General features: G+C 39.9%; 2 protein-coding genes across 3 annotated transcripts; both read left to right on the top strand.

Moving 5' to 3' along the window:
- The first annotated feature begins 586 nt into the window (after positions 1 to 586).
- On the top strand, positions 587 to 2295 carry LOC140361699 (ras-related protein Rab-25-like). The gene is made up of 5 exons (XM_072447482.1): positions 587 to 848; positions 1230 to 1425; positions 1495 to 1688; positions 1766 to 1846; positions 1907 to 2295. The coding sequence occupies exons 1-5, from the start codon at positions 812 to 814 to the stop codon at positions 2032 to 2034; spliced, it is 636 nt and encodes a 211-aa protein (XP_072303583.1). The 5' UTR covers positions 587 to 811; the 3' UTR covers positions 2035 to 2295.
- Positions 2296 to 9858: 7563 nt separating this feature from the next.
- Positions 9859 to 25814, top strand: LOC140361696 (zinc finger protein 385D-like). 2 transcript variants are annotated; one of them, XM_072447479.1, is made up of 8 exons: positions 9859 to 10331; positions 11888 to 11999; positions 18747 to 18854; positions 19984 to 20140; positions 21238 to 21477; positions 21552 to 21736; positions 22785 to 22886; positions 24116 to 25814. In XM_072447479.1, the coding sequence occupies exons 1-8, from the start codon at positions 10285 to 10287 to the stop codon at positions 24365 to 24367; spliced, it is 1203 nt and encodes a 400-aa protein (XP_072303580.1). In that variant the 5' UTR covers positions 9859 to 10284; the 3' UTR covers positions 24368 to 25814. The 2 variants fall into 2 exon arrangements, with proteins under 2 accessions (XP_072303580.1, XP_072303581.1); XM_072447480.1 differs by having other exon boundaries at positions 9860 to 10331; positions 11884 to 11999.

Raw genomic sequence — 25814 nt, 5'->3', positions numbered from 1 at the left:
TCTCAATGCTGTTTATGGATTACAACTTTTTTTAAAAAACATAGGTAGTTTTATTTGTTGTTTCTCACTTGTGTCCTGTGCTCCTATCATTAATTTATTTTGAATGATTTCTAAAAGTGCAAAATGTAAATGGAATGGTTATATGAGGGTTAAGGATTAACCCAGGATTACTTCTATACTAGACCTATATGTATGTTTATGTATAGTTTACTGTATCTTCTATATCGCTTTTCCCCTTTGTCCGTTTGGCCCTCAAAATGGCTAGAACATTTATGAGTGTTCCCTAGTAAATGTGTCTCTAAACCAGGAAACAAAATATTTGTTCAACCTGTTCATCATTTTCAAACCTTAAAAAATACATTGAACCTTCATACAAACATGTTTTTGTGCCGGTTATTGTAAGCTCAAAATGGCTGCACAACACTCCATTGCACCTGCTTGGCGAGCTCTATTGTCATACTACTGAATAGAGGCTGTAGGCAGAGTGCAGAGGGTGGATCACTGTGGTTTTACCTGTTGTACCTGCTCTCTCTCTCGCTCCTCCCCGTCCTGCAGGTGTCAGCTGATGAGGGCTCGGCCACAGCTCTCTGCCTTTACCTGCCTGTACACTTTCCTGTCCCGAATCCACGCACAAGGAAGCAACGAGTCGCGCTGGTGGTGGGTGCAGCCCAACCTGTTTTTAGAACTCCATTTTCACCTTGCCTCTCTCCAGGCCAAAGGGGGGACGAGGACGAGGACCCACCGGTCCTATTTTTAATTTGGGATAACTCAAAGTGGCCAACATTCTTGGGCCTTATTCTAGGAATACAACATGAGTTCAGATGAGTCATACAACTTTGTCTTCAAAGGTAAGTTTAACTCATTACTGGCACAAAGAGCATTTTAAACTTACACATTTCACTTTAGTTAGTTAAGGCTTTGCTGCAAAGTTTAGAGGAATATAAGGAAGTGTTCATTGTGTGGCCCTTTAAGTGAAACACTACCTGTTGCTACAGGAATGTTTTTAATAAAACATCTCTTATGTATAGCTAGACTTGTTCTTTCCTCCACGATAACAATAGTAATTCCTATCATTCCAAAGTGTCAATGCTGGCTACACGTGCCACTGAATCTGATGTCGAGTTAAACGCAGCACTCCTAATCCCCACCTCCATTGTAATCTTCTTCATTCCAACATGCAATAATGTAATAGTCTGGACATGTTAATCATGTCTGGTGTTCTCTTTCAGTGGTTTTGATTGGAGAATCAGGTGTGGGCAAAAGCAACATCCTGTCTCGCTTCACCAAGAATGAATTCAATCACGACAGCCGCACGACCATTGGAGTGGAGTTCAGCACCCGCACCGTGCAACTGGACAACTTCACCATCAAGGCACAAATATGGGACACAGCGGGACTGGAGCGATACAGGGCCATCACCTCCGCGTGGGTATTTACCAAAACACACCCATCACCCTCTACAAACACAAGGTCATAAATGTTGTCTCTGTCCAGGTATTATCGAGGAGCAGTGGGGGCCCTTTTAGTCTACGACATAAGCAAGCATTTGACCTATGAAAGTGCTGAGAGGTGGTTGAAGGAGTTGTACGACCACGCAGACCCGCACATTGTGGTGATGTTGGTGGGGAACAAAAGAGATCTGGAAAATCTCAGGACAGTCCCGCTTGAAGAGGCGCGGGACTTTGCAGGTCAGTGGAGCTACCTTTTTAGGAATCTTAATGCACTCCCATATTTGCTCAAACACTCCTTGTTTCACCCACTGCAGAGAAAAGAGGCATTATGTTTATGGAGACCTCGGCACTGGACTCCACAAACGTTGAAGCTGCGTTTCATGAAGTTCTCTCAGGTACATGTTTATGAGTCTAAAACTATAATGCAACTTAAATTAACACATTTTTCTCCATAGCTATCCATAAAAAGGTAGCCAGCAGAGAGGTCACCCGTGGTTCAATCAGCGCAGTAACTCTCTCCAGCCCGATCCGATCAACAAGCCAAGGTCAAGAGGAGAGGAAGCCTTGCTGCAATAGCTCCTGATGAACGGAACAAGCAAAAGTAACGCTTCAGTTCAAAGTGTCTTCACCTGTAAAGTGTCTAACGGGACAGTATGTTATGTGTAAGGGAGATGAAGAGAGACCAGATGGAAACCACTGTTTGAATGTACAATAGAACAGTAGAGGCACAGCTAGTCAGATAGACATCGATTTTTATGGTTTTATATTTTTAAACATAATTTGTGGATTTATAAAAGCATGCATAAAAGCACTGGGATTTACTTGCAATAAATTATTTATAATACTTTTTTGTACGTGATTCAATGTAAAATGCAGATCCAGTCCCTTGTTCCATACAGCCGCCACATAAATCAGTGCAAAGAACTAAACCAAAATGTTTGGGATTTTATTGTGTCAAATTAGATTTACCTTTCACCTACAGTCAATGGAATGACAAACATGTTACATTTCACATTCAGGCTGAAACAGTTTTCCTTTTTAGCTTTTCTAAGCAAGTTCTGTTTTTATTAAAGACATTTTCACTACATTTGGTATGGTAGTAAGAAGTTCTGATTCAATGTCTATTTTCAAATAGATAAAGTTGTGGAAATATTGCTATATGATATATTTCTATTCATAATAACTATAATAAAAATGAATTTTTGAATTGTTTCGTTTTGATGGAAGACTTGCGACCTTTTAGTAACAATCTGATGGAATAGAATCAATCTCTTGCACACGATGTTGTGCTTATGGTTATTGTCTTTAAACAAGGAATTTCACAATTGGCCCTATTTTTTCTTAAACACTAGCAATAAATATGACATAAAAAGATTATAATATTTGGTTTTGATAATAACAGATGTATTAAAGGAGTAACCTGGACCTCTGCTAACTCTTTCACTGCTTGTCCTGTAGATGGCAGTGTTTGTTTGTCACATTATTGTGAGTTTGACAATAACATGAATATGATTTGATTCTCGATATAAACACACTTAAGTACTAATCCTTTTATATGGTCTGGTAGTTTGATCTTGTGAGACAATCGGACATATGGCTGTGGCAGACAGAGGATCAATCTGAAACACTGGAGGTTAAAGTCAGTCTGGACAATGATGCTCCACAGATGTGCACTCAGCGTTTCTGCTGGATATCACAGCGCGAATTAAAAGAGCCCCCCTTATAAAATTATAACAAAAGCCAGAGAATAGGCTTTGCTCACTGGCTCAATAAATGTTTTATTATTTCACTAATAAGAATATATGAGCCGACCTGAGAATTTGACTCAATCATCCACAGTGCCTGATACAGGACTATCTTATTTTCTTTAATTAAAAAAGTTGTTTTAAAGATTGTTGCCCGTGGCCTTTACTGGACAGGAAAGGACAGAGTGAAATGGGGGGTGAAAGAGAAGGGAGGACATGCAGCAAACTGTCAAAGCCGTAATTTGATCTCATGACATGCAGCACCTGGAGCCTGGCATATGTGCTGTGCCTTAACCACTCAACCCCTGGGCAGCACCGGTTACTATTATTTTAATAAGCAAATACTCTATGATGCAAACAATATAGAGTTTGCCTTTCGATGTAGCAGGCCGACATTGTGAGTTAAGGGTCAGACACAGTCACAGTAAAACGAGAATATCAGCCCTTTGCAAGTATTTTTAACTAACTTTTTTTGTCCACCTGACAATCAGTGGCTGAGGCTATAGCCTGCACATAGCCTAAGAATATGTTTCTTTCTGCATTATTGTTGCAAATCTAAGGCTCTAAACATTTGTCCAGCAACTAAGAGCAAGTAAAAGATCAACTGACTACTTTTGAGCCTTAACCAGATCACCAGAATATTTTAAAGCGTGAGTTGAGCTAAATATAGGCTTCTCTGTGCTGCACAATATGCAGATACAGGGCTAAATGCCTTAGCGTGTGGCCTGTGTTCCTCAAATGCATCTATTACTTATTATTCAGGAGAATTCTCATAGTCCTTTTAAATCTGTGTCTAGTCCTTGTTTTGACCTTTAGTGTCCATGTGGAGAGCATTTCCCCCCTGTGCTGACATGTGGCGCCTGTAAAATGTGTCGACAGCTCTGTAGTTTTAAGTGGAGAGTGCCATTACTCCTTTGCCCCTGCACCATGAAGCTGTTTACGATTCCTCTTCTTTCTCCTTTTGTGGGTCAGTGGGACGTCCTGTCTTCCAAAAGTATACATTCACATAACATCTGTTTGTTTTACCATCATTGAGTGTTTGTGACCGTGACATCAATAAGTCTTGCTTTAAAGTCTTTTTCACCAACATATTTGTATGCTGCATTTTTTTTTCTCCTGGATTTCTGCTCACAGACCTTTTTCCACTTTTCTGATGTGGCTTTGGGGCTTTGGGTGCTTGTTTTTGGTGTTGATCTTCACTTCCTCAGTTTGTTTGTGGTGTTGTCCAGCATATGTGATCATCAAAGCCATGCCAGGCCTGCAGAAAGCTGCTTCCTGTTCATATGAATCTCATTGGTATGCCACACATTGCACTGCATTTAATAAAGAATTAAAGTTTAATATGAATAAATAATGACTAAAGAAATGTATCTGTTCACAAGCTGACCAGAATGTGGACTGTAATTTATGATATAACCTATAATTATAATAATAATGATTATATAATAAAACATTTTTAAAATAAATAAAACTCACTCCATGCCTTTTTCTTTCAACCCAGATGCCATCGACCGATTAATTGACTAAACGTCTAAAGGTCTACAGCCATTTTGATCTTATTATCAAACAAACCACAGTACTGGTTTGTAGCTGTAATTGTACCAAATAATGCAAGTGGGGCTGTTGTATTACTATTATTATTAATTTTAACGATATAATAACAATAATAATAATTATGATGATGATTATTAGGAATAAAACATTTTCTTACGCCCAAAATAGTTCTGAAGTCAAGTGGGATGGTGGTGTCTGTAACACTTTACTGAACTCAGTCTCAGTATTGAGCAACAGGACGAGCCCAAAAACATGGTAATGTTGGGCGTCCTGGCAATTTCTCCAGCAGCTAAAATTTCCTTGTGAATAATGAGCCCTTTGACGTGGTCTTATGAAGAAACTTGTTCAACAAAACTCCCTCCAAACATGATTGTGGTTCTCCATTGAGATGTACATACACTTTCCCACTCTTTGTCTGTCTAAACAAAGATCCTTCTCTTTCCCATTTACCTTTGGTATATATAGTAGAATGACTGTCCAGATGAGTAATTCCTTTACCATCAAATAATGGCGATATTTAATATACTTGAGAGCTTGTGCCAGCAGCCCCATTCCCCTTTTGGTCGACTAATTGAAGCACAGAACGTGTCTCCAGTCGACTAGCATTACTTTAGTTGATTAAATCATTGTCTTGGTCTGCATGGTTCAGTAAATACATTTCCAGTTCAGTTGGCAACATTCATTTTCACAAACCCCAAAATATACGTCAAGTATTTCTAACCCTTTCTTTCTTTGTGTGGACGATTGTTCTAAAGCACAAATGCAAAGGTTTTCTTGAGAAAACTCTGGCTCACGGAGCCATTTTCCTCAAAAACATAATTTCTTCAGATATTTCACCATTTTATTTCACATCTTATTCTCCTAGCGCTGAGGATAACAACGATGATATTTCCATGTGAACCGGCATCATTACATAAATAGACTGAAGTCAATGCACGCTGATTACCATGGTGATGTTGTTATGGTAACTAATCAAATAAAGGGGTGAGCCATCAGTGAGTCGACAATCTGGACTCCCTAAAATGTGAAGTGGAGCTACTGGAAAATGCATTTATCAATCTACTCCCTGTATCTTTGTGGATTCTTGTGTTCAACTGCATCTCTGACTTACTTTTGTACAACATCCTGTGGTGCTGCCTGTTGACACTCTGTTGGAGTCACTACATTTCCTTCCCGCTGAAGTAATTATACAGGTAAAGGCCTGGGCCAAGAACCTGAGAGGCTCAGCGTCAGTCCAACTAACATAATATTACATATCTCAGTTTCCATGGCAGCTTTGTGTTTGTCCGTCTGCCCGGCTCCAATCCACAGGTGTAAAGTAACTCAGTGGGCCATTGTTTAAGTGTTGCAACTCGAGGAAGAGAAGTGTAATGAAGATTGTCATTAGTGTGTTATGGGATCCGCGGAATAGGATCAAGTTTGGAAACTGTGCATTAGGATAATTTGAACCACTTTGAATTGTACAGTATTAACATGAACCAAGAAACACTTCTTAGACCTGGAGTGTGTATGTGTATGACATGTATGGACTCTTTTTCAAACTTACTTCCAAAAACCTCTTTGTAAACTTTGTCAGTCAGTTTTTGGTAAGTCGATCTAGGAATGATGTTTTAAAAGGTATTTTTGTTGTTGAATAATTAATACGTATAAAAAAGGTGTAAAAGACAAACAAACAAACAAACAAACAAACAAACAAACAAACAAACAAACAAATAAGCATATAAATACACACAATACATGTGCGTAATAATTTAAAATGTAACTCAAGACCATTTGCAAGAATTTGGGTTAAGGATAACAGATTCCATAATTAGATCATCATTTTCATTCCTGGTCAAACCTCTGTAACTTTTTAGTACAGGTTTTCATTTACAATGTTTTAATTTGTGACATTTTGACATGCATCACACAGTGTCGTCATTTTTCAAATAACCCCACAAAAAGTACAGGGATGTGAGCGAGGGATAGAGGGTAGGTGAAAACAGTCATTTCACTCAAACATGCAAGAATAAATCAAAGTACAACTACTGGTAATGATGGGGAAACAGGAGGTTAAAATTAGTCCCCTTTAAAAATGATCAGTGCAGAAGAGATTGATTCTTTATTTGAACAAATTTAGAACATTCAGGATCTGGAATTAGAGATTTGTTTAACCTCCTCAAAGTGCTGCCTGTTACTACAATACAGTGGGTTCAATTCTTTGTTCAGTCATGTGTGAAATTGGCTTTTAGTGTGTTTGAAAAAAAATCTTGCTTGTTGACCCGTTTGTGCAAAATTGACCTTAAATTTCACCTTTGAGACATTTTTCTCCCTTGTGACATGACGTGATTCGTCTTTGGCATGTAATGCACCTGACTGCGTAGCTCAGAGCTCAGGAATTCAAACAAAGTCTCCTCTGTGGCACTGGAGAGATGTCAGTGCTGATAGAAGTAAAGCAAAGAAAAGCCCAAAAATAATACCACCGGGCCCTCCAAAGGGATCTGCTCTTTCTCACTGAGACTCAAAATGTCTGACAATTCAGAAAGTGACAAAAGCGGCGTTAAATTGGGTTCATGAGTCGATCTTTCCATGTGGTCTACAGTCTTTGGTTCCATGACTGAGGGTGGAGGATAAGACCGTGTGAAATATAAGCCAGCACTAACACTGTAGATGCTCTTCTCATGCCGAGCTGCTTCATTGGACCAACTCATCATCACCCCCTTTTTACCCACTGGACCTCACTCTGCAACCAATTTCCTTCCCAAATTACTCTGAATTACTGGCAGCTTCACTGGCCTCATTATACCATATTGAATCTCTGTAATGTATATTAACAGAGAATGTTTTTACAGCATAAAATGGTTGTCATATTTTACACTGTGCCAACTGTGGACTATTAAATGTACTTTATATTTGGAACTAAAGTGGCTTTTATATTGTGATTGGAAACCTAGTCATTGGTCGCTGAGAGAAGATAACAAGCTTGTTCTGGACTGGCCTGAATATTATTTTATCTAAACAATTTATTAACATCCATGTATGAATCCATGAACTCAAATTAGATTTTTGAGACATGTGGCGTATATAAAGGCACACTATATTATCTCAGTATTCAACACACTGGTTGAATATTGAAGGAGCAGGGAGAGCACATTTTGAGGCAGAGAGAAAGAGCTAAAGTCTAAGTTAACAATGCTTGATCGCAAGTTGATTTGTTCATGTGACTGAGCTAAACCATTGAGTGTTAGTGCAGATCAATACAAGAAACTATATATGTAGATAGTGCATGTAAGAAAATGTAAAATGGTTGCTCCTTTTTGCGCGTGCTTGGAAAATTGACAGATTGCATCAATATGATATAGAGTTGAGTCAAACCATCATTCAAATTACTGCATACTTGCTTTGGAAAATGTGACAACAAAATAGTCTGTGATAACTTGGACCAGAGCCACTGCTTCATCTTATTTTCTGTCACCGTGCCACGTGATGTACCAACATTTTCCTTGCCTTCCTAGAGTTAATTGTATATTTTTGCCTGCTCTATATTTACTTCAACCACACGTTTTTCTCTACTTGAAAAAGTTTAACAAAGAAGTCACGTGTTTTGAAGACAGGTGCATGAAAAAGGAGAAAATGTGAGCCGGTGTGAAGACTCTGCACTTCGTCTTTGGCAAACCTAACCTTGGCAGTGTCTGACCACAAGCATGTTTCCACTACGGCGTGGTCCAGAGAATTTGGCTGCATTAGGACTTTGCGTAATGCAGGTTTTAGGTTGCACTGCTGGATACAGTGGCTGACTGTGTTAAATGACAACGGTTTTACACCCAAGCCAATATGTAGTCATCACAGTGCAGTTTCTCAGGCAATTATGTCACTAGGTTTTTAAGAATGCAAACGATTGGCTGACGTTTGTACGTTTGCAGCTGTTGCAAACTTCAAAATTCTGACTTCTCTCACATTAATAATAACTGACTTTGTATGGTTGACTATATTTTTTGTAAAACACTCTAAACACTGTAAACACTACATTTTTGCAGTTTAAAAGACTATTGCCATTCAAAATTTAAAATGTGAATACTTAATTTTTTACACATATATGAAACACCATCATCAAGAACAATTGGCAAAAGAAGCCGGTAGGAAATCTCATGTTACTAAGTGTAACCAGTGGAATCGGATCTCTGACACATGGATCCGGCACAATGATACACAAGTAAGTCAGTTGTATTCTTGTCCTTTAGAGGAAATTACACAGCTCTCTGCCCTTGACCCATCTGAACAGCTCTGAAACAAGCGGTCTGGAGCGTTGGGCAGGTTAGATCTCCAAAACCTCAGGATCAGGAGGATTCTGGCCTGGAGAGCTGAAGAGATTCGATTGGCACCTGGAGTGTACCCTTCTGTTCTACAAACTAAAACAACGGCAAGGTTCAAACTATCCAATTAAATTGTGAGTATCTGCTGCATTTCTAGTTTTTTTTGTTAAACCATACTTTTCTGTACACAAACCTAGTTAACCAAAGGAACATTTGCTCTTCTGTCTGAAGCTACAGCGAGAAGAAGCTGATTGAGATGCATTTTAGGCGTAAATCTCTGAGGAGCTGTAGTTTGTGTGGGAAAGCATGTTATCCAGTCTCACGATGAGAGGGAGAGCATGCAGAACTCTCCAAGTGTGTGCAAAAAATGGACTGATATGAGCGCGCGCGAACCACTTTCAAGTATGAATACGCACGCGCCTGTAAAAATAAAGTGTGTGCGTGCACGTATTTGGATGGAGTTTGGATCTAAAAATACAGCGGACGCGAGAGGAAAGGGGAGAGGATGGCAGAGCCTTTAAAGAAACACATAGCCGTTTGCCCTGGGAGAATATTATGGGCAAACGGCTCATCTGTGAAGCATTCAAGTCACTTTAAAGGAGAAAAAAAAGCTAACCGCGGCATCGGCCACGCGCTAATCTGTGGCGGCACGGTCCGCTCATTAAGACCACTTCCGTCTCTTTGGTAAATTAAAGTCACGTTGCTGTTTAACTCCAGGCAGAATTACGGGAAAGTCGGTACGAGGCAGTGGTTTGGAGGGTGTGTGTGCGCGCGGGGCGGGGGTCCAGATGTGAGCGCGCGCGCCTGCAGTCTGCGCTCCTGAAGAAGCAGAGGAGGGACGCACGCGGCAGGACCTGAGCAGGACCTGAGCAGGATCAGAGCAGGATCAGAGCAGGACCTGAGCAGGACCTGAGCAGGATCAGAGCAGGATCAGAGCAGGATCAGAGCAGGATCAGAGCAGGACCAGAGCAGGATCAGAGCAGGACCAGAGCAGGATCAGAGCAGGACCAGAGCAGGATCAGAGCAGGACCAGAGCAGGATCAGAGCAGGACCAGAGCAGGACCAGAGCAGGATCAGAGCAGGACCAGAGCAGGATCAGAGCAGGACCAGAGCAGGATCAGAGCACGACCTGAGCAGGATCAGAGCAGGATCAGAGCAGGACCTGAGCAGGATCAGAGCAGGACCAGAGCAGGACCAGAACAGGACGCACAGCTCCAGCCCCTGCGGAACGGAACGCACTTTATGGCACATGAAGCGGGATTCTCCAGCTGCCGCCGTCATGTATTTAGGTACGTAAGACCGTCTAATAGCCGTAGGTAGATCATTTGCTATGGCACAACCGCAGTGGAGACACTTGTTGATATGTTGGCTGTTTTAAGTCACCTGCTCCTCTCTCCGTGCGAAACCACGACCGCATCTTTCCTCACAACACAACGCCCACGTCGTTTATTTTCATGCCGGGATAGAAATGCTGTTCTCCGTTCAACTGCAAAACTAACGACACGTAAACAAACCAGGTTGTTTGTTGCTCCAAATAGCCTTCTTCATTTGAGGACAATTGCGGACAAATTGCTTGCATCAGTTTGAAGCTTGTGCAAGTTTGGGGTTCAAATTTGGCCTCACATCAGGATCAACTAATGGTTAGTCACGTGATTGCGCCCCCCACTTTCGAGCAATAACTTCTTTCTTTTCCAAAAGCAACCTAAACATTGCTCGGTCAAATAAGGTAACGGGCAATCAGTGTAATGGCATGGAGGATGGGCGTGTAGTCGGTCTGATTAGGCTGATTACACGCGCACTGGTCCCGAATCAAACTGTAATCAAGCTTTTCGCAAACCAACAAGCCTCTGCAATCAGGACATGAGCAAGTAAACAGCACTAATCGCACTTGGGTTAGTAATGAGCTGTCTTTGGCAATTGAGTATTTTGCCACAACAGCAAGTGTCTGGGTCCTTTGATGTCCCATAGTTCCATAGTACAGTCCATTTGCAGCGTGTTCATGGGGTTCAGCTTCCCTTTAGAGAGCATTTTCCCACTCAAAAAGCTATCACCTACAGTATGTTTTTTTTTTTTTTTTACATTGTTAATTGCTATGGCAACAGTTCTGATTTTTCATCATTCTGAAACCCATTAGACAAGCCTAATGCCTGTGATCTGATAATTTACAGATATTTCAATGACGCATACAGTATAGTCCACCATCGGCGCTCTACAGACTGTGGAAACTTTGATTGCGTCTAGTCTTGTAAATTGTTTATTCCTGTGGAGTAGTCAGTAATGAGCTGCAATAATTGACAAGCAAATAAACCAGGGATTTCCCACAAATGTTTGTTTGAAATATAATGTACGTGATGGATGTCGCTAAGACCCTTAGTTATATTGAGTACGATTTATTTGATGAGAACTGCAGCCCTGGGCCACGTTTGGAGTGTTTTTATTCCATACACACGCTGAAAATATTAGAGAGAGTTTAGTGAATTATAAACCATGTTTTACATCTTATGCGATGCTGAAAATAATGAAAAACATGTGACCAAAGATGCGTTGGAGGTACTGGGCTATATAAAGAGGCTATGATGGAAATAATCAACTTTTGCATGTGGAGTATGAGTTCAACTTGAAAACAAAAACTTGAAAAGTAAAACTAAATATTGACTGAAGAATTAAAGGGTAATATTTGCATTTATGAGACATCTTGGATGTATAAAGATCCTAATATTTATTTTTCTGTTTCTTCACAAGTCCCGAAAATGTTTCTCAGGTTTATTTCTGTTTTGCGGTTCATTAGCACATCCTGTCGTTCACCATCTGGGCTTGTCTCTTTACCTGTGTTGTCTCCAGGTAGTGTGTGCCACAGCGCTCTGCCCCAGCTGCTCCGTCCCGCTGTGGGCAGGACCCAAGCCCCGGACCCCCTCAAACATCTCCTTCCCTTCCACCTGCTGCCAGCTTTCACCGATGTGAGTCTGTGATGCCAATGAAATCACACTTTGTTTTCACATACCAGTATGTCACACCATTCTTTTCAACGTGCAGATGTCATAGCTCTGCACACATCTTTAGCTATATATGGATGTATATGGAAATGCATATAGCGGCGTGGCATTTCGGTGCACACAGTGGGGTGGGGTCCTGAATATTCACACAGAGGTTTTGTGGGCGCTGTCTGCCTCTGTGTTTGCGAAGGGTTGAAGGTGCAGACAACTAAAAGCCCAAAGGAGAATTAATATGTCAGACATGGCTAAGGGGCCACTGCCTGTTTTGGAAAAAGCTACAGAAATGTAAAGAAGTGGAAAAAACTGCACTTTCACCGGGAAATATGGAGTCTCTCATACTAAAGCAGAACTAACCAGGATTGTTAGTGGATTTTCCAGGCAAGGAAAGTATATGAGTAGCGCATAATTCATACACAAAGTAATTCAAAGTGCTGTACAGAACAGCAAAAGATGCATCAAATCACAGTGCAATGAGATAAACATAAATAACACTCTTTTTTCACCATCGTTTTTAATTTCCTGTGATCTACTTTAGTTTTGCAACTTTGGCTAAGGATGGCCCAGTCCCACTGTTATATCAATTTGTATTTGCCATGCTTTGTTTGATGACAACCTTATATTAAGATGGAGCTCTGCAGCACTCAGATGCCATTAGATGGAGAAAAGTTGTTATTTTCATGTGGATCTGTAATGTTCAATGGGACCGTTCAACCAGTTTTCCAATCACACAAGTCAACAAATGCCCAGAGTGTATAATTGCAACTTTAGAAACTACATATTTTTCTATAATAAAACCTTCTCTTGTCAAGATGAAGTACTCTGTAAGAGCCACTCACTCAAACTCTGAAGAACACTCGAAGTGAAACTGAGGATTTGTTCTGCCTTCTCTTTTTATTTTCATCTCATCTATAAACCATGACTTGGACCATTTTAGTACAAAAACATCAAGATACAAATTGCTGGTCTTGAAAAAGGGATAACGATTGATATATATGCGTTTAAATAGCAAGTCTTTCTTTGTGAACTTTTTTGATCCTTGTCAAAAAACACTTTCTCACCCGAAACACAGGTCTCTCTCTCTCTCTCTCTCTCTCTCCCTCTCTCTCTCTCTCGCTCTCTCTCTCTCTCTCTCTCTCTCTCTCTCTCTCTCTCTCTCTCTCTCTCTCTCTCTCTCTCTCTCTCTCTCTCTCTCTCTCTTTCTTTCTTTCTTTCTTTCTTTCTTTCTTTCTCTCTATCGCTCTCTCTCGCTCTTTCTCTCTCTCTCTCTCTCTCTCTCTTTCTCTCTCCCTCTCTCTCTCTCTCTCTCTCTCTCAGTCCATCTTTCTTTTTCACCTTGGTGCTTGATCCTTGATCCTTTTCCAACAAATATTTCTTATACTGCTTTTTTCTCACTTTACGACTTTAAGACGTCCATATTTGATCAGAAAAAATAAGCACAAAACACATGATATAAATTACAACTTTCTCTCATGTTCAAGTCTGTCCATGCACATTTTTGCACTCCTGTCTTATTTATAACCACCGTCTCCAACATATTATTTGGTTTGTTACTTCTAAAAACAACAGGCATTAAAGATATAATCACTGAATGTTTGTACTCAAGTGAATGTACAGTTACATAACTAAAAGTTGTGAAAAAATGTAAATATATGATTATATTTCTGTGATGTATTTTATCTGCATAATAGTGATATGACCATATTTGTATATTATCTGCATCATTAGTCTAAGAGAAAAACAGCATATGTGACAAACTGCATTCGTGAAGGTGTCGGGTAATGTTTACCCAAGGCTTTATCTCTACAGACTGTAAAAGACAAGTGCCTTGATGTGAAGCTGACCAATGCATGCCACACAAACGTCTGATATTTCTGTGTCGTTTCCTATTCTAAGTTGAATTGTGTTATCTGTGTGTTAAGGAATAGCATTGGTGTATGTCTAATTCCCTGACAAAAGTTAAGTACGCAGTCAAATATTACTATATTTACTAGTTCAATTGAACCGTTTCAGTATAGTTTTAGTTCAACCTGTTTAACCCAAACTTGATTAAATACTCAGTGAAATAAAGTTGTTTTAAACATCAATTTGCATATTCCTTGAGCTCTGGTCGATCAGAGCAGGCGATGCAGTTTCTTGAAATGTTTCTAGGCAACATTGAATCAGGGAAGTCATCTAAAAAATCCATGCCAGACCAAAAATGAACGACTTGTTAAAATGTCGGCATGTACTGTAGCCGAGCTGCTGTACTTTGAGCAGTGCATTAGCTCTGGTGGAGTTCAGTGCAGTAAGTGGGCACACGTCTGAACTCTGGCCCTCTACTCTCTCTAAAAATGTGTTGCTCTGTTTTGTTTGTGTGATTGCTGTTGTGTTGTTGTGTGCGCTCCACCTCTGTAAAGAAAATAAATATAAAATACTTTGTTTGGTGCCCGCATTTTGGGGTTACTATGGTTACAGTGTAGGACTGTAATCTTGACGTGTCTGAAACAATCCGTGTGTGTGCTTTTCAGTTGTTGTTAAATTGACTCAATGTTCATACGTTATTAATTATAATACAATTGTTGACACATTTGACAGGTAGAAATTCTTCACTTAATCACGTCAAAGGAAATTACTGACGGACGGTTGATTACACTTCATTGAGATGTGGGTTTTCAGTTACATGTTAATTGCCAAATAGTCAACTCTTGTCGTGTATATTCTTCACATTTTCTAAAGAATGTGTTTTAGGCAGTGTATTATAAATAGCAGTTGTAGAGTAGAAACTGTAGTGCAGTGTTTTATATTTCAGCATTTGGTGGTGGAATTAGAATGGAGCAATAATATTGCATCAAACAAACTTCTAGGAATCCTCATCTTCATTCAGGGGAGAAATCTTTCTACAATGATATTTGAAATGTCACGTTTAAAGAGTGGTTACAGTGGGAATAATTCAGTCGAGTGAAATTGTGTCAGGCTGACTTTGCCCGAGTCTGTCCCACGGAAGAGGGGGGCTGTAGTCGTGTGGTGTGCGTCTACAGGGGGCGCGTCTACAGGGGGCGCTGAAGGTGACTTTGATGAGCGAGAGCAAACTGGGGGTTGAGAGCAGCATATGGAGAGGTGAGAGAGCTGTCTCTGAAGGGAGACGCAGAGGCACCGCCTGGACCTGAATGTGAAGAGGAATGTCTACAAAAGCTCTTTAGATGTCCATATATGGAAGTGGAAAAGCATGCACATATTTACAATGCACTCAAAATCTCTTCAGTACAAAGGATTGGTCCTATGTAATGTCCTTCATGATATGGATACTTTGGCCTTGACCCTTTACGACAGCACTGACAATTAGTAAAAATAGAGCAGCAAGTTCTTACCATATTGAAAATGTCTTATTTTTCACCAGGATATAAATCATTGATTAGTGTATTTTTTAAAAGCTGTTGAACGTTGTTTTGAAATCTGTGTAATGCACATCTGTTTAGCAAGAATCATTACTTTAAAATGATAATTGAATTGCTGATACACTCTTCTTTTAGGGCAATACTGGCAATATCTCTTTTGGATTTTTGTAAAAAAGATATTTGAGGTTGACACAAATGTAAATAGATTAAAAATAACCACAATATACTCAATAGTCCAATTTTGCACATTTTCCAAACATCTATTTCAACCTTTCATATGACTCATTGCTTACCCCTACAACTAACAAAATATTTTTACTTGACCTGTGTCTACTCAGCTTTAAAAGGCTCACTTCTGTTGCTTCAGAATTCAAAAGTACTTTTAAAAATTGTAGCGAAGAGATCATTGTGTACTTGTCATCACTTTGAATTGCACATGTATTGTTTACCTTCCTTTTGCTTCTCTGTTTGACTCCAGAACATGTCACACGTGAGATGTAGTCTTATTTTGTTCTCAAAGCCGCTCTACATGTTTCTCACAAGACTAGTGAAATGAAACATATCATTATTCTGCACACTTCTTTCTGATTTGCTCTTAGCTCTTGCAGACCAACCCGTAATTGCACATAATATAGTACATTGCCAGCTGCTGCATTTCAATACAGTGCAAGTCTGATTATTGGAGCCTGCATTTGTTTTCTTTCACCGCTTTTGTTAGCTGAGCGTGCATGGTTATTGTCATTAAAGACTCGGGCAGGTAGTCGTTAATGCTGTTGGAGTTGAAACAGGAATTACATTTGAAAAGTGAGATTTATCGCCATCGAATTGTAACTATCAGAATAGTCGTCATCAGCAAATCACAAACACTGCAAATATTGAATCAACATGATTTCTTCTGCAAACAACACAAATCCAGTCTTATCACGTGCCAAACCTGCTAACCTTGTAGTTCAGACCTCTGCTAGTGCTTGTATTAGCTCAGAAGTCTTCTCTCAAATGTTAATGCTCCTGGACGTGCTTAAAATGTGCTCTGAACAAAATTCTTTTAGTCTTTATACATCTTGTTTAAGGCCTAACGAACCATTTAACGTGGTGACTGTGTTTAAAGGTGTTTGTGCCGCATGTGTTGTTATTGGGCTCTTTCTTAACTCCGCCTTTCATTACCAACTGGAAACACCATTAGAAGGATTAGTGTCTTTACTGGAACCACTGTAAATGTTAGCTGTGTGTCGGTGATTGGTTACAGGGGCTACAGCCACACCAGGGTGGGCTCAACAAACCACAGTTAATGTTTTGGCCAAATACCTGCCGGTTCTTCTTCGGGCACTTTATTTTTCCACTTCTGATGGTGTAAACAAGAACCGACTTTCAAACAGCAAACATGACTTCCATAAGCTTTTTAAACACCTACATCAAAGCCAAAATAATTAGGATCTTGTGCTTAGATGTAGAAGGCAGGCTCACTTAAGCACAGCTACATAGACACAAATTGAAATAACCTGGGTTATTAATATAATATACCAAAAAAGACTCCTGCAGTGTCATGTGAATTTAAATATTTGTGTGTAGATATTTAAAGGGACTATATTAAGCAAAACTGACTTGTAAGAGCAAAAAAACCAAGTGTTTTCGCTTCTAATTTCCCTTCTAGAGGGTTTATCTAGAGGGATTCATGCATGTTTAAGTAATTGCTCTAAAAATCCCCATTTTCTCATATGCTTTAATTTACTTAACTGTCATCAGATTTTTAAAATTGGTGGTAGACAAAGGATTCAGCCGTGGGATTCAGCAGCGTCATGTAGCCATTTTGTAGCCAACAGCAGTATTCACCTGGATCTGACCGCTCTACCAGATCCATGTGTTGATGTCGAGAGCAGGATTCAGACTGCCGACCTTCAGATCAGAAGACGAGCACTCTCAGCTACTGTCGCCCAGCTCAAAGTTGAGCTTCAGTATCATTCAAATGTGAAAAGGATTGTAGAGTTTGGGCGGCACAGGACCTTTCTGTGTCTGCATAGGTTTCCTCCAGGTGCTCTGGTTTCCTAACCAGGCAGATTGATCTCTGTCTCACTCTGATTGATCTCTGTCTCACTCTGTCTCACTCTGAATTGAGTTCTACTGGGAAGGCTCCCGCCAAAAGCTGATAGGTTGAAGCATCACAACTGTAGAAGTTGGTATTTATTGCTGCATTTATTGCACGTAGCCTAAGGTGCTGTACTTTTTGCAAAAACCTTCAATGCTCTTTGTCATGCACATAAAGTGCTGTATGCATTGTATTAAATGCTAAATGAGTTCTTATAGATTGTGCTCACAGGTTTGTGTTGATCTGAGCCACTCCTTTAAGTGACTTTCAAAGATTGTGAAGTTGGGCGCCTCCCACACAGAAGTCGGCAGATGTACAACAGAACGTTTTGACCTAAAGTAGTTTTTCCATTTGACAAATTTCAACATGATCTTATTGACGATAACTGACTCGAGAGTGGAGATTTATAGACAGCTTATGCTGAAATAGTTCCCACTGTGGTTATCAGTGTCCTTCTGCAGCTATCAGCAGGAACAGCAGCAGAGTTTGGCTGCGAGTGCACAGTGGGCGGAGTCCGTCTGGGTCAGTTAAGGTCGAGCTCTGGGGCACTTCAGTGTTTGCACTGACTTGTAGATACTTGATCAAGTGGATCACACCTCTCACCACCAGCTCCATAAATCTGTGCTGTTCATTTCATCAGTTTGACTATTGGCTCTCACTCCTCTCTTCTCTTTCGCCTTTCCCCAAAATTGTTATTGGAGCATTCACTTAGTTTGTTGGTTAAGATTGATCCAAATGTGGTTTACTTTTGCTCTTTCTGTTTGTATAATTTAGTTTTAGGTAAGATATCTGTTTAACATAATACATTTATGGGGAAAATGCATGACATGGTGTTATATTGTTTATAGTTATATACAAAATCATTAATAAAACTATTGCAATATGTGATATGGCTGTTACTGCAATATTGATATTATTCAGATATTTAAATTTACTCTTCAGTTATAATGAAACAAATATGTTTATGCCGTAATGTTTGTCAATCTCTGTCAAACTAAAAACTTAGAGACAAAAACAAGATCAAATCAAGGCTAATTTAGACTTTTTCAAGGTTTTAATTTCAAAAACTGTACATTTCTGTCGGAAGGAGGACTTTGTTGCAATATTGATTATTGCAATAGCCAATATTGTGACATCATTACTTTTGCGATACATTGTGCAGCTCTAATGAACAACAATTCAACTGGTAAAAGCATAACTTGTTTGTTTCTGGTTCGGACAATGTTTTTGAATCTGTGTTTAATTTGATTTCAGATGGACTCGGTGCACAAAGCCCTGCTCGGCCCCAGCAGGGCCCTGAGCTCGCCCCTGAAGAGGAGGCACAGCTCGTGTGGAGTGTGTCGGCTAAAGTTCTACTCAGAGGTGGGCGGGGCTCTCTCACACACACCTTTAAAGACACTTAAAGAGACTTCACCAATGCTCTTTGTTGTTTTACTGGTTCTGTGAAATTAGAACAGGTTTATGTAATGATTTGTTTCAACAACATAATTATTGTACTACTATGTACTACGGCCTCACCCAGAAACTGAAATACACAGCAGTAGTGTGTCTGCTCTCTGTCTCCAGACTTGTCACGTTTTAGAAGAGTGAATACTACTCTGCCTTGTGTGGTACTAAGTTCATATCTGAGCTTATACAACTTGAACATCACATTGATTATGTTGATGAAATTGAGCAAAAAAAGCAACTCATCATAATAATCATAATTAAAGATCTTTCATGTAAAAAACAAAAAAAAACAATTTATTTTCTGCTATTATTTTTCAGATGTTTATTACAATTTTATTTGCTTTGATATTAAGAATTTGTGTATTGTGTTTTGAAATTTTATATATGTATCCATGGAATTTCCCTTGGATCAATAACGTTTGTCTAAGTTGTAGCTAATCTAATACAATTCTTAACATTTAGCCAAAAAATAGACTAAAATAAATGCATGTTTTTTCCTCTTGATTGTTTTTATTGCTTTGAAAAACTTGCTGTGTTCTTAAACTTGCTGTGTTCTTGCTATGAGCGAGCTACATCTCCACAAACCTGACTCATATTTGGCCTGGAAAATGTGGTTTTAACTTCATGCAGGTGACGTGCCACCTCCATAAAGTCACATACTGTTTCTTTGACAAATATTTCTGTACAAAATCCTATAGGTTATAATGAATAACTTATTATATTTTTCACTAATCACACAGGCAGATCTGACGTGAATTGCCATATAAATCCTAATATCCCATTTAACAGACTCTACATCCATTGCTTTACGTAAGACGGCCTTTTTTTTCCACAAACCTTTTATCTCCAAATATTTGAATTTCAAATGTACCCAAATGTTATTTCAGGGCAAAAATTCAATACAGCGTAATAGGATTTTGTGTGTTCCCTCTGATATTATGTAAGCCTTAAGGATGGCCCGCGCTGCAGATCGTTGTGTTGCATTCTTCAAAAGTGTCTTCATCCAATACCTCCGTGTGTATTCCCTGTTGTTTGCTCACAGGGACAGGCGTCTTCTCATTACAGTGGCACCAGACATGCAAAGCGGATAAAAGCGCTGGATACCCCCGACACTAAGATTGGGACCTCTGAACCTGTCGCCAAGGAAACCGCATCCCAAATCCTGTCGTGGCCCTCCAGCTCCGTCACGGCGTCAGGAGGTGTGTGCGTGTGACAGCCAAGGCATCACAAACATACACAGCTCAGACAAAGTCACGACTGTTAACTCTTTGAAGTGTTAAATCGCCCGCTGCGCTGCGTTTCGCCGTGGAGAGATTAAAGCAGGGCGCATCATCTCCTCGCCCGCTCATGTCTCTATTTACTGACCCCATTCACTGCCTCCTCAAGATCAAACACTTCCAAACACTATATTCTGCTGTTGAGCGCGCCAATGTGTGAGCAGCGTGTTCTGTCTTAAGCCACTGGAATACACATAAGCCAAAGCATAATGTCCGTGGGGTTTAGAGTGATCAAAAAGAAAAAAAAGGACCGCCAAGTAAAATATCCAATATTGTAAGTCATAAAAAAGTTTAAAGAAGAAACAGGAAGAGTCATGCTAACTGAAACTAACCCCAGAATTCAAGACACCAGGTAAACATTTTTCCTAAAGTGGCTTTTTTGATTTGAGCTAAATTGTAATGGCTGAACAGTATGGTATCTCCTTTTGCTGAGCAGGGTCCTCTATAAGTATGCATTATTTTTAGTCAGTTTTATTCTTCTTCTTGTTCTACTTTTTGTTTGTCCTCGTTTAAAGAACAGAACTACTTTTATCTTAAAAGAGACATAATATATGATTCATGCATGTTTGAGTGATCGTGACTGTCCTGCATTCACCCATTCCCTATTCCTCGTACACTGCTTATTACTTACTTTGTTCAACATTTTTTGTGTATTGTGAAAGCAAATACAAGAGATGTATTTTAGAAAACAAAGGGTTCAAAAATGCTTTGAGGTGTTTTCTCAAAGTATGAAAGAAACAAAACAAATAACATTTTTCTTACTGCTTTATTTTTTAAAATGTATTTTTGCAGTGGAAATCACACAAACATAAGGCGTGCCTGTTTCTAGTTTTCAATTATACCAGCCTTTTTTCTTTTTTTTTCTTTTTACTTATCGTGGACATCATTTTGAGTTCCTTCAGTTGACAATCACTGCTTTCAGATTAACAACAAATGTACACAATACCATTGTACCATTGTACCATCACATCTCAGACAATAAATTATAAATTGTTAGTTTTTTTGGGGTGTAATTGCAGAGCCATCCTCCCCAGCCCGCTCCTCAGATGCAGCGCCCTCAAGCTGTGGCTCCTCAGACATTTTAACCTCCACACCATCACTTTGTCCTGGAGCACAAGACAAGGAAGCTCAGAAAAATGAAGAACTGGACGCGGCCCCGGACGACGAGACAGAGGAGGAGAAGGCCAAACGTCTCCTTTACTGCTCGCTATGCAAAGTGGCTGTCAACTCTGCCTCTCAGCTTCAGGCTCACAACAGCGGTACGAGATTTACAAGCGCGTAGAATCACAGAGAAATGTTAACTGCTTGTGATTGACTTCTGGTCTCACTCAAGGCACAAAGCACAAGACGATGTTGGAGGCCAGGAGCGGTGCCGGAGCAATCAAGTCCTTCCCGAGATCAGGGGTCAAGGCAAAGTTAGCAGCTGCGGCCACAGAAGCTTCGACGGGACTGCAGAACAAAACTTTCCACTGTGAGATCTGTGATGTACACGTCAACTCCGAAACTCAGCTCAAACAGGTGAGAGACGAAGGCATTTTTAATCATGCAAAAGCAAATTCTGAGAGTTATTAAAAGACAGTTCCTTCGTACAAATGTCAAGCAAAATGAACAGGATATTTTCAGCTATCAATCATATTTCAAATAATATTCTTGCCTGAATGAATTGTTTGCCAGTACAGTTGTTTTGTTTTGGGTTTGACTATTTCTTATTATAACCCAATAAAAAGGTAGATGACGCCAAAAAATACTGTTGCTCATCCTAATGTCATTTTTATATTTGTTTGCCAACTTTATGAATATGTGTACTTTAAAACATCTGGGTCTCGTTGCTCCCAGTCACAGTTATTTGGCCGGCAGAGGATTCCATTCCTGATGCAACCAACCATATACTGTGAAGCAATGTGTATAGTCTACTTCTTTAACAATATTAACTCAAAGGGATGATGATTTTCTCATGGTTGCTGCTATTTCTTCACACGTTTACTCAACACGGTAGACAGTTAACACACAATACGAGAGGAACAAACAACCAAACAGACTTGGCTTTGATTAATTCGCAGTCTGGTGACTCAAAAGCATTAATATACCCATAGTCACTTTATCCACCAGGCATCAGCATGTGCAAATCAGACCCGCCACGATTTTATGCCAAATTACATGGCAAAGATCTCGCACCTGTCGCGGTAACCGAGTTCAAACCACATATCCCTCAAGATAATGAGCTCAAAGCCACTGTAAGCCAGGCCTCTTTCTGAATATGATGTTCCTGCCCGTGACGGGAATGCATACATCTCTCCCTGTTTAAAAGTTAACTTTGACCAGGTGCTCATGAATATTTAGGAGTTTGCTTTTGCCTCGTGTGTGCCGCCATCTGCTTGTGCCCATCAATCAAATCAGAAAACATCTCCCGAACACGCCCACATGCATTTTTGCAACCCTACAGAATGACGCATATTACAGCAAATAGAAACTGTTATTACACTTGTCTAAATTTGTCTTGTGATTATGCAGATTTGATATTGTGAATTAAAATGTTCTGGTTTTCGCTCTCTCTCTCCCTCACCAGCACATCAGCAGCAGGAGGCATAAAGACCGGGCCGCGGGTAAACCAGGCAAACCCAAGTTCACTCCGTATTCTCCCGGCCACAGGAACCAGCAATTTCAGACTGTGAGTAACCTGTGACCTTTCACCCAACACCCGCTTGCAAAGACAGATTCTGCTCTCAATGGTCCGTTCCAAGATTTGTCTGAAGATGTACTGTTTGGATTTTCATTTTGGCATTGGGGTAATAAGCATGATTTATGTTTGCTTGGCTGGACTAGCTTTTGGGAATAAGTTGGAGATATTTACTCCAGCCACAAGGGGGCATGACACAACTTTTCCATTATGTTGTTTGGCTTAGTGGCTCAATCACAGACTATGTATAAAGTGGATACTAGTTCCAAATAGGAAGTGAGTCTGGCTTCCATTCACTTTCTACTGAAACATCTGCACTTCTCCCTTGCTGCTGCTGTCAGGCTCAACATTCTGGCTTTAAAATGTTTGTATTAAAAAACCTCTTCATGATCCAGGTGTTTCAATTTTGCTATTGCTTTTTTGTAACTCAAGATATGAACAATAATGGCCGCTCCAGCTGCCATTATTGTGATTGACAGCTTGCACGGCTTGTTGCTGAATGCCCAAATAAGGGGCTAATTTGCGAGCATTGATTTTGGTTTAATTAGCTCCTACCGATTAGTTTGACAATATTACATCCAGTTCAGTCTATGGGCTCGATGTATCTAGCATTTCCCCCTGAACTAATTTAGGCGTACAGACTGAAGATGTCTGGATCTAACTGTTTTCAAAAGATTATGATAGATTAAAGTTATACTAGATACTAACTCCAGCCAGAAGAGGTAGGGATGGTAGGATAAGATTTTTACAGTTTGAATATATAAAATCTTGACTGTTTAGTGTTCAACTGGGCATTATGTTGTGACGATTGCGAGATAAGCCCAGTGCAGAATGTTCTGTCTCCTACATGCTTTCACACATCATTTGTCAGGGAACTAGAAACAGAACCAAGCTGTCCAACACATATTTGCAAAGACAGATGCAATCCCCTACGGTCCATTCTAACAGTGGATAAAATACTTTCACTGCTCTATCTTCACCGTCCTCCTCTGAACTCTAGACATATGCTATTGTTCCAGCATTTTTTGAAATCGAAATGTCAGATAAACAACTTCTGATTATAATAAATTCATAAATATTCTCTCTCCTCAAATCTACAGTCACCATATTCGGTTGGTAATGTATTTTAAAAGTCTCAATGCACAATAGGAATAAAAATGTGACTAGTTTACTCCTAAAATTATGATAAAATATAATAAACTTGTCCTTTCTCCTTTTAGATCCAATTGGCGCTGAGGAAGAACCAGGACCTGACCAAGCCCCTGACGTCATGTCTCCTCCAGCGGCAGATCTCAGTCGCCGCGGCTGCCATGGCGACCACGATGCATCCATTCCCTCTCCGTCCCACTCCAAACTCTGCCCCTGCGCTGTTCCAGACCGCGGCCCTCCCCCACCAGGCCGTCCTGCACCCCGCTCCGCCCCCCGGGACCATGTGCTCCACGCACGGGCCGGTGCTGTTCGCTCCATTCTGACAAAAGCAATAAACCACTGCTCCGGACCCTCTGCCTGCCACTGCTCCGGACCCTCCGGACCCTCCGGACCCTATGCCTGCCACTGCTCCTGCCACTGCTCCTGCCACTGCTCCTGCCACTGCTCCTGCCACTGCTCTGGACCCTCTGCCGTCACGAGAGCGGACACGTGCGGACCCAGAGTGGAGGGACGGCAAGGTCACCAGATGCAACAAGGAGAGTGTTTTAGGAACAAATAAAATACACAGGTTGTAGACATCATAATAACTCTACTTGTCAATAATGCAGCTAATGTGAAAGAACAACATTTAAACTATGAATTTCCAAGTTTAGTTGGAAATGTGTTGCTTAATTTATCCAAACAAATGCCATGAGGAAGTTAAGTTAAGCAAAAAGAAAACAGATCCTGTATCTAATAGTAAAAAGTCAACATTTCAGTGCTGTTATTATTATTATTATTTTGTTTTGTTTTATTCTTTTCTATAATCTCATGAACGATTTTTTAAGAAAACATGGTATTCACTGTAATGAGCTTTTAAACATTTTTATAACAGTCATTGGTCTACTCTTGACGGATTGATCTGTGCGTGGTTGAGGCTTGAGTGCTCAGAAGATTCCTGTTTTCACCTACCCCCTATTCCCGCCCACATCCCTGTACTTAGTTGTGATTAGTGGAATAGTTAAGACTTCAAGAGATACATGTTCTAAAATGTCCCGTGGCCGCTTTTCAAAAATAAAAACAAGTCATCTGCTGTTTGCTATGATCAAATTTCACTTTTGCTGCATCTTAAATCTACACACTTTTGAACACTTTCTATTATGAAGTTGTTGTAGAGCAATGTTGCAGTTTACAATGAACAAAATGCTAAATGATGATCTACTTATGTGACAGTTCTAATACTAAATATGTTACTGTTCCCTCAATAGGGTTTCACTGGTTGGATTGATTTATTTATAGATCTGCTGGTTAAGGTTTTCCATCAACATCTGTGGATTCTTTGGAAACCATAGTAAAATCATGTAACTATTTTTTCTTTATTGTATTCTGATGTTCTCAGTGAGTCATGTTGCCTCTAAATAAACATGTGCATCACAGTTCAGGTGGGTGTGTAAAAACCTTGTAAATTCAGTATGTGTAATTATAATGTATTTCTTTATTACCTGAACATCTCTGAGTGCGTTGGCTGGCCACGGAAGCTGAATTACAGTCCATAATCATAATAATTGATTGTTTGCTAAAGAACGCATATAAGGAGCTTTAAAGTGTGTCACCATATCATATTCTAAAGGTTCTGATGATGTCTTTACCTGTGTATTTTAAACCCTTCTCTGCACATGACTATCAGTGGTAAAGAGAGCATGGCTGACTTCTGATTCAAGAAGTTTATTTTACAATCAAATGTTTTAAAATATATCTATATTCTATAAACATTTAAATAAACATGGAATA

This window comes from Eucyclogobius newberryi, unplaced genomic scaffold, assembly GCF_026437365.1.
Source record: "Eucyclogobius newberryi isolate DKJ021-1_F unplaced genomic scaffold, fEucNew1.0.hap1 SCAF_16, whole genome shotgun sequence".
In the NCBI taxonomy this organism is placed as follows: domain Eukaryota; kingdom Metazoa; phylum Chordata; class Actinopteri; order Gobiiformes; family Gobiidae; genus Eucyclogobius; species Eucyclogobius newberryi.
This window is presented reverse-complemented; position numbering and strand designations above follow the sequence as displayed.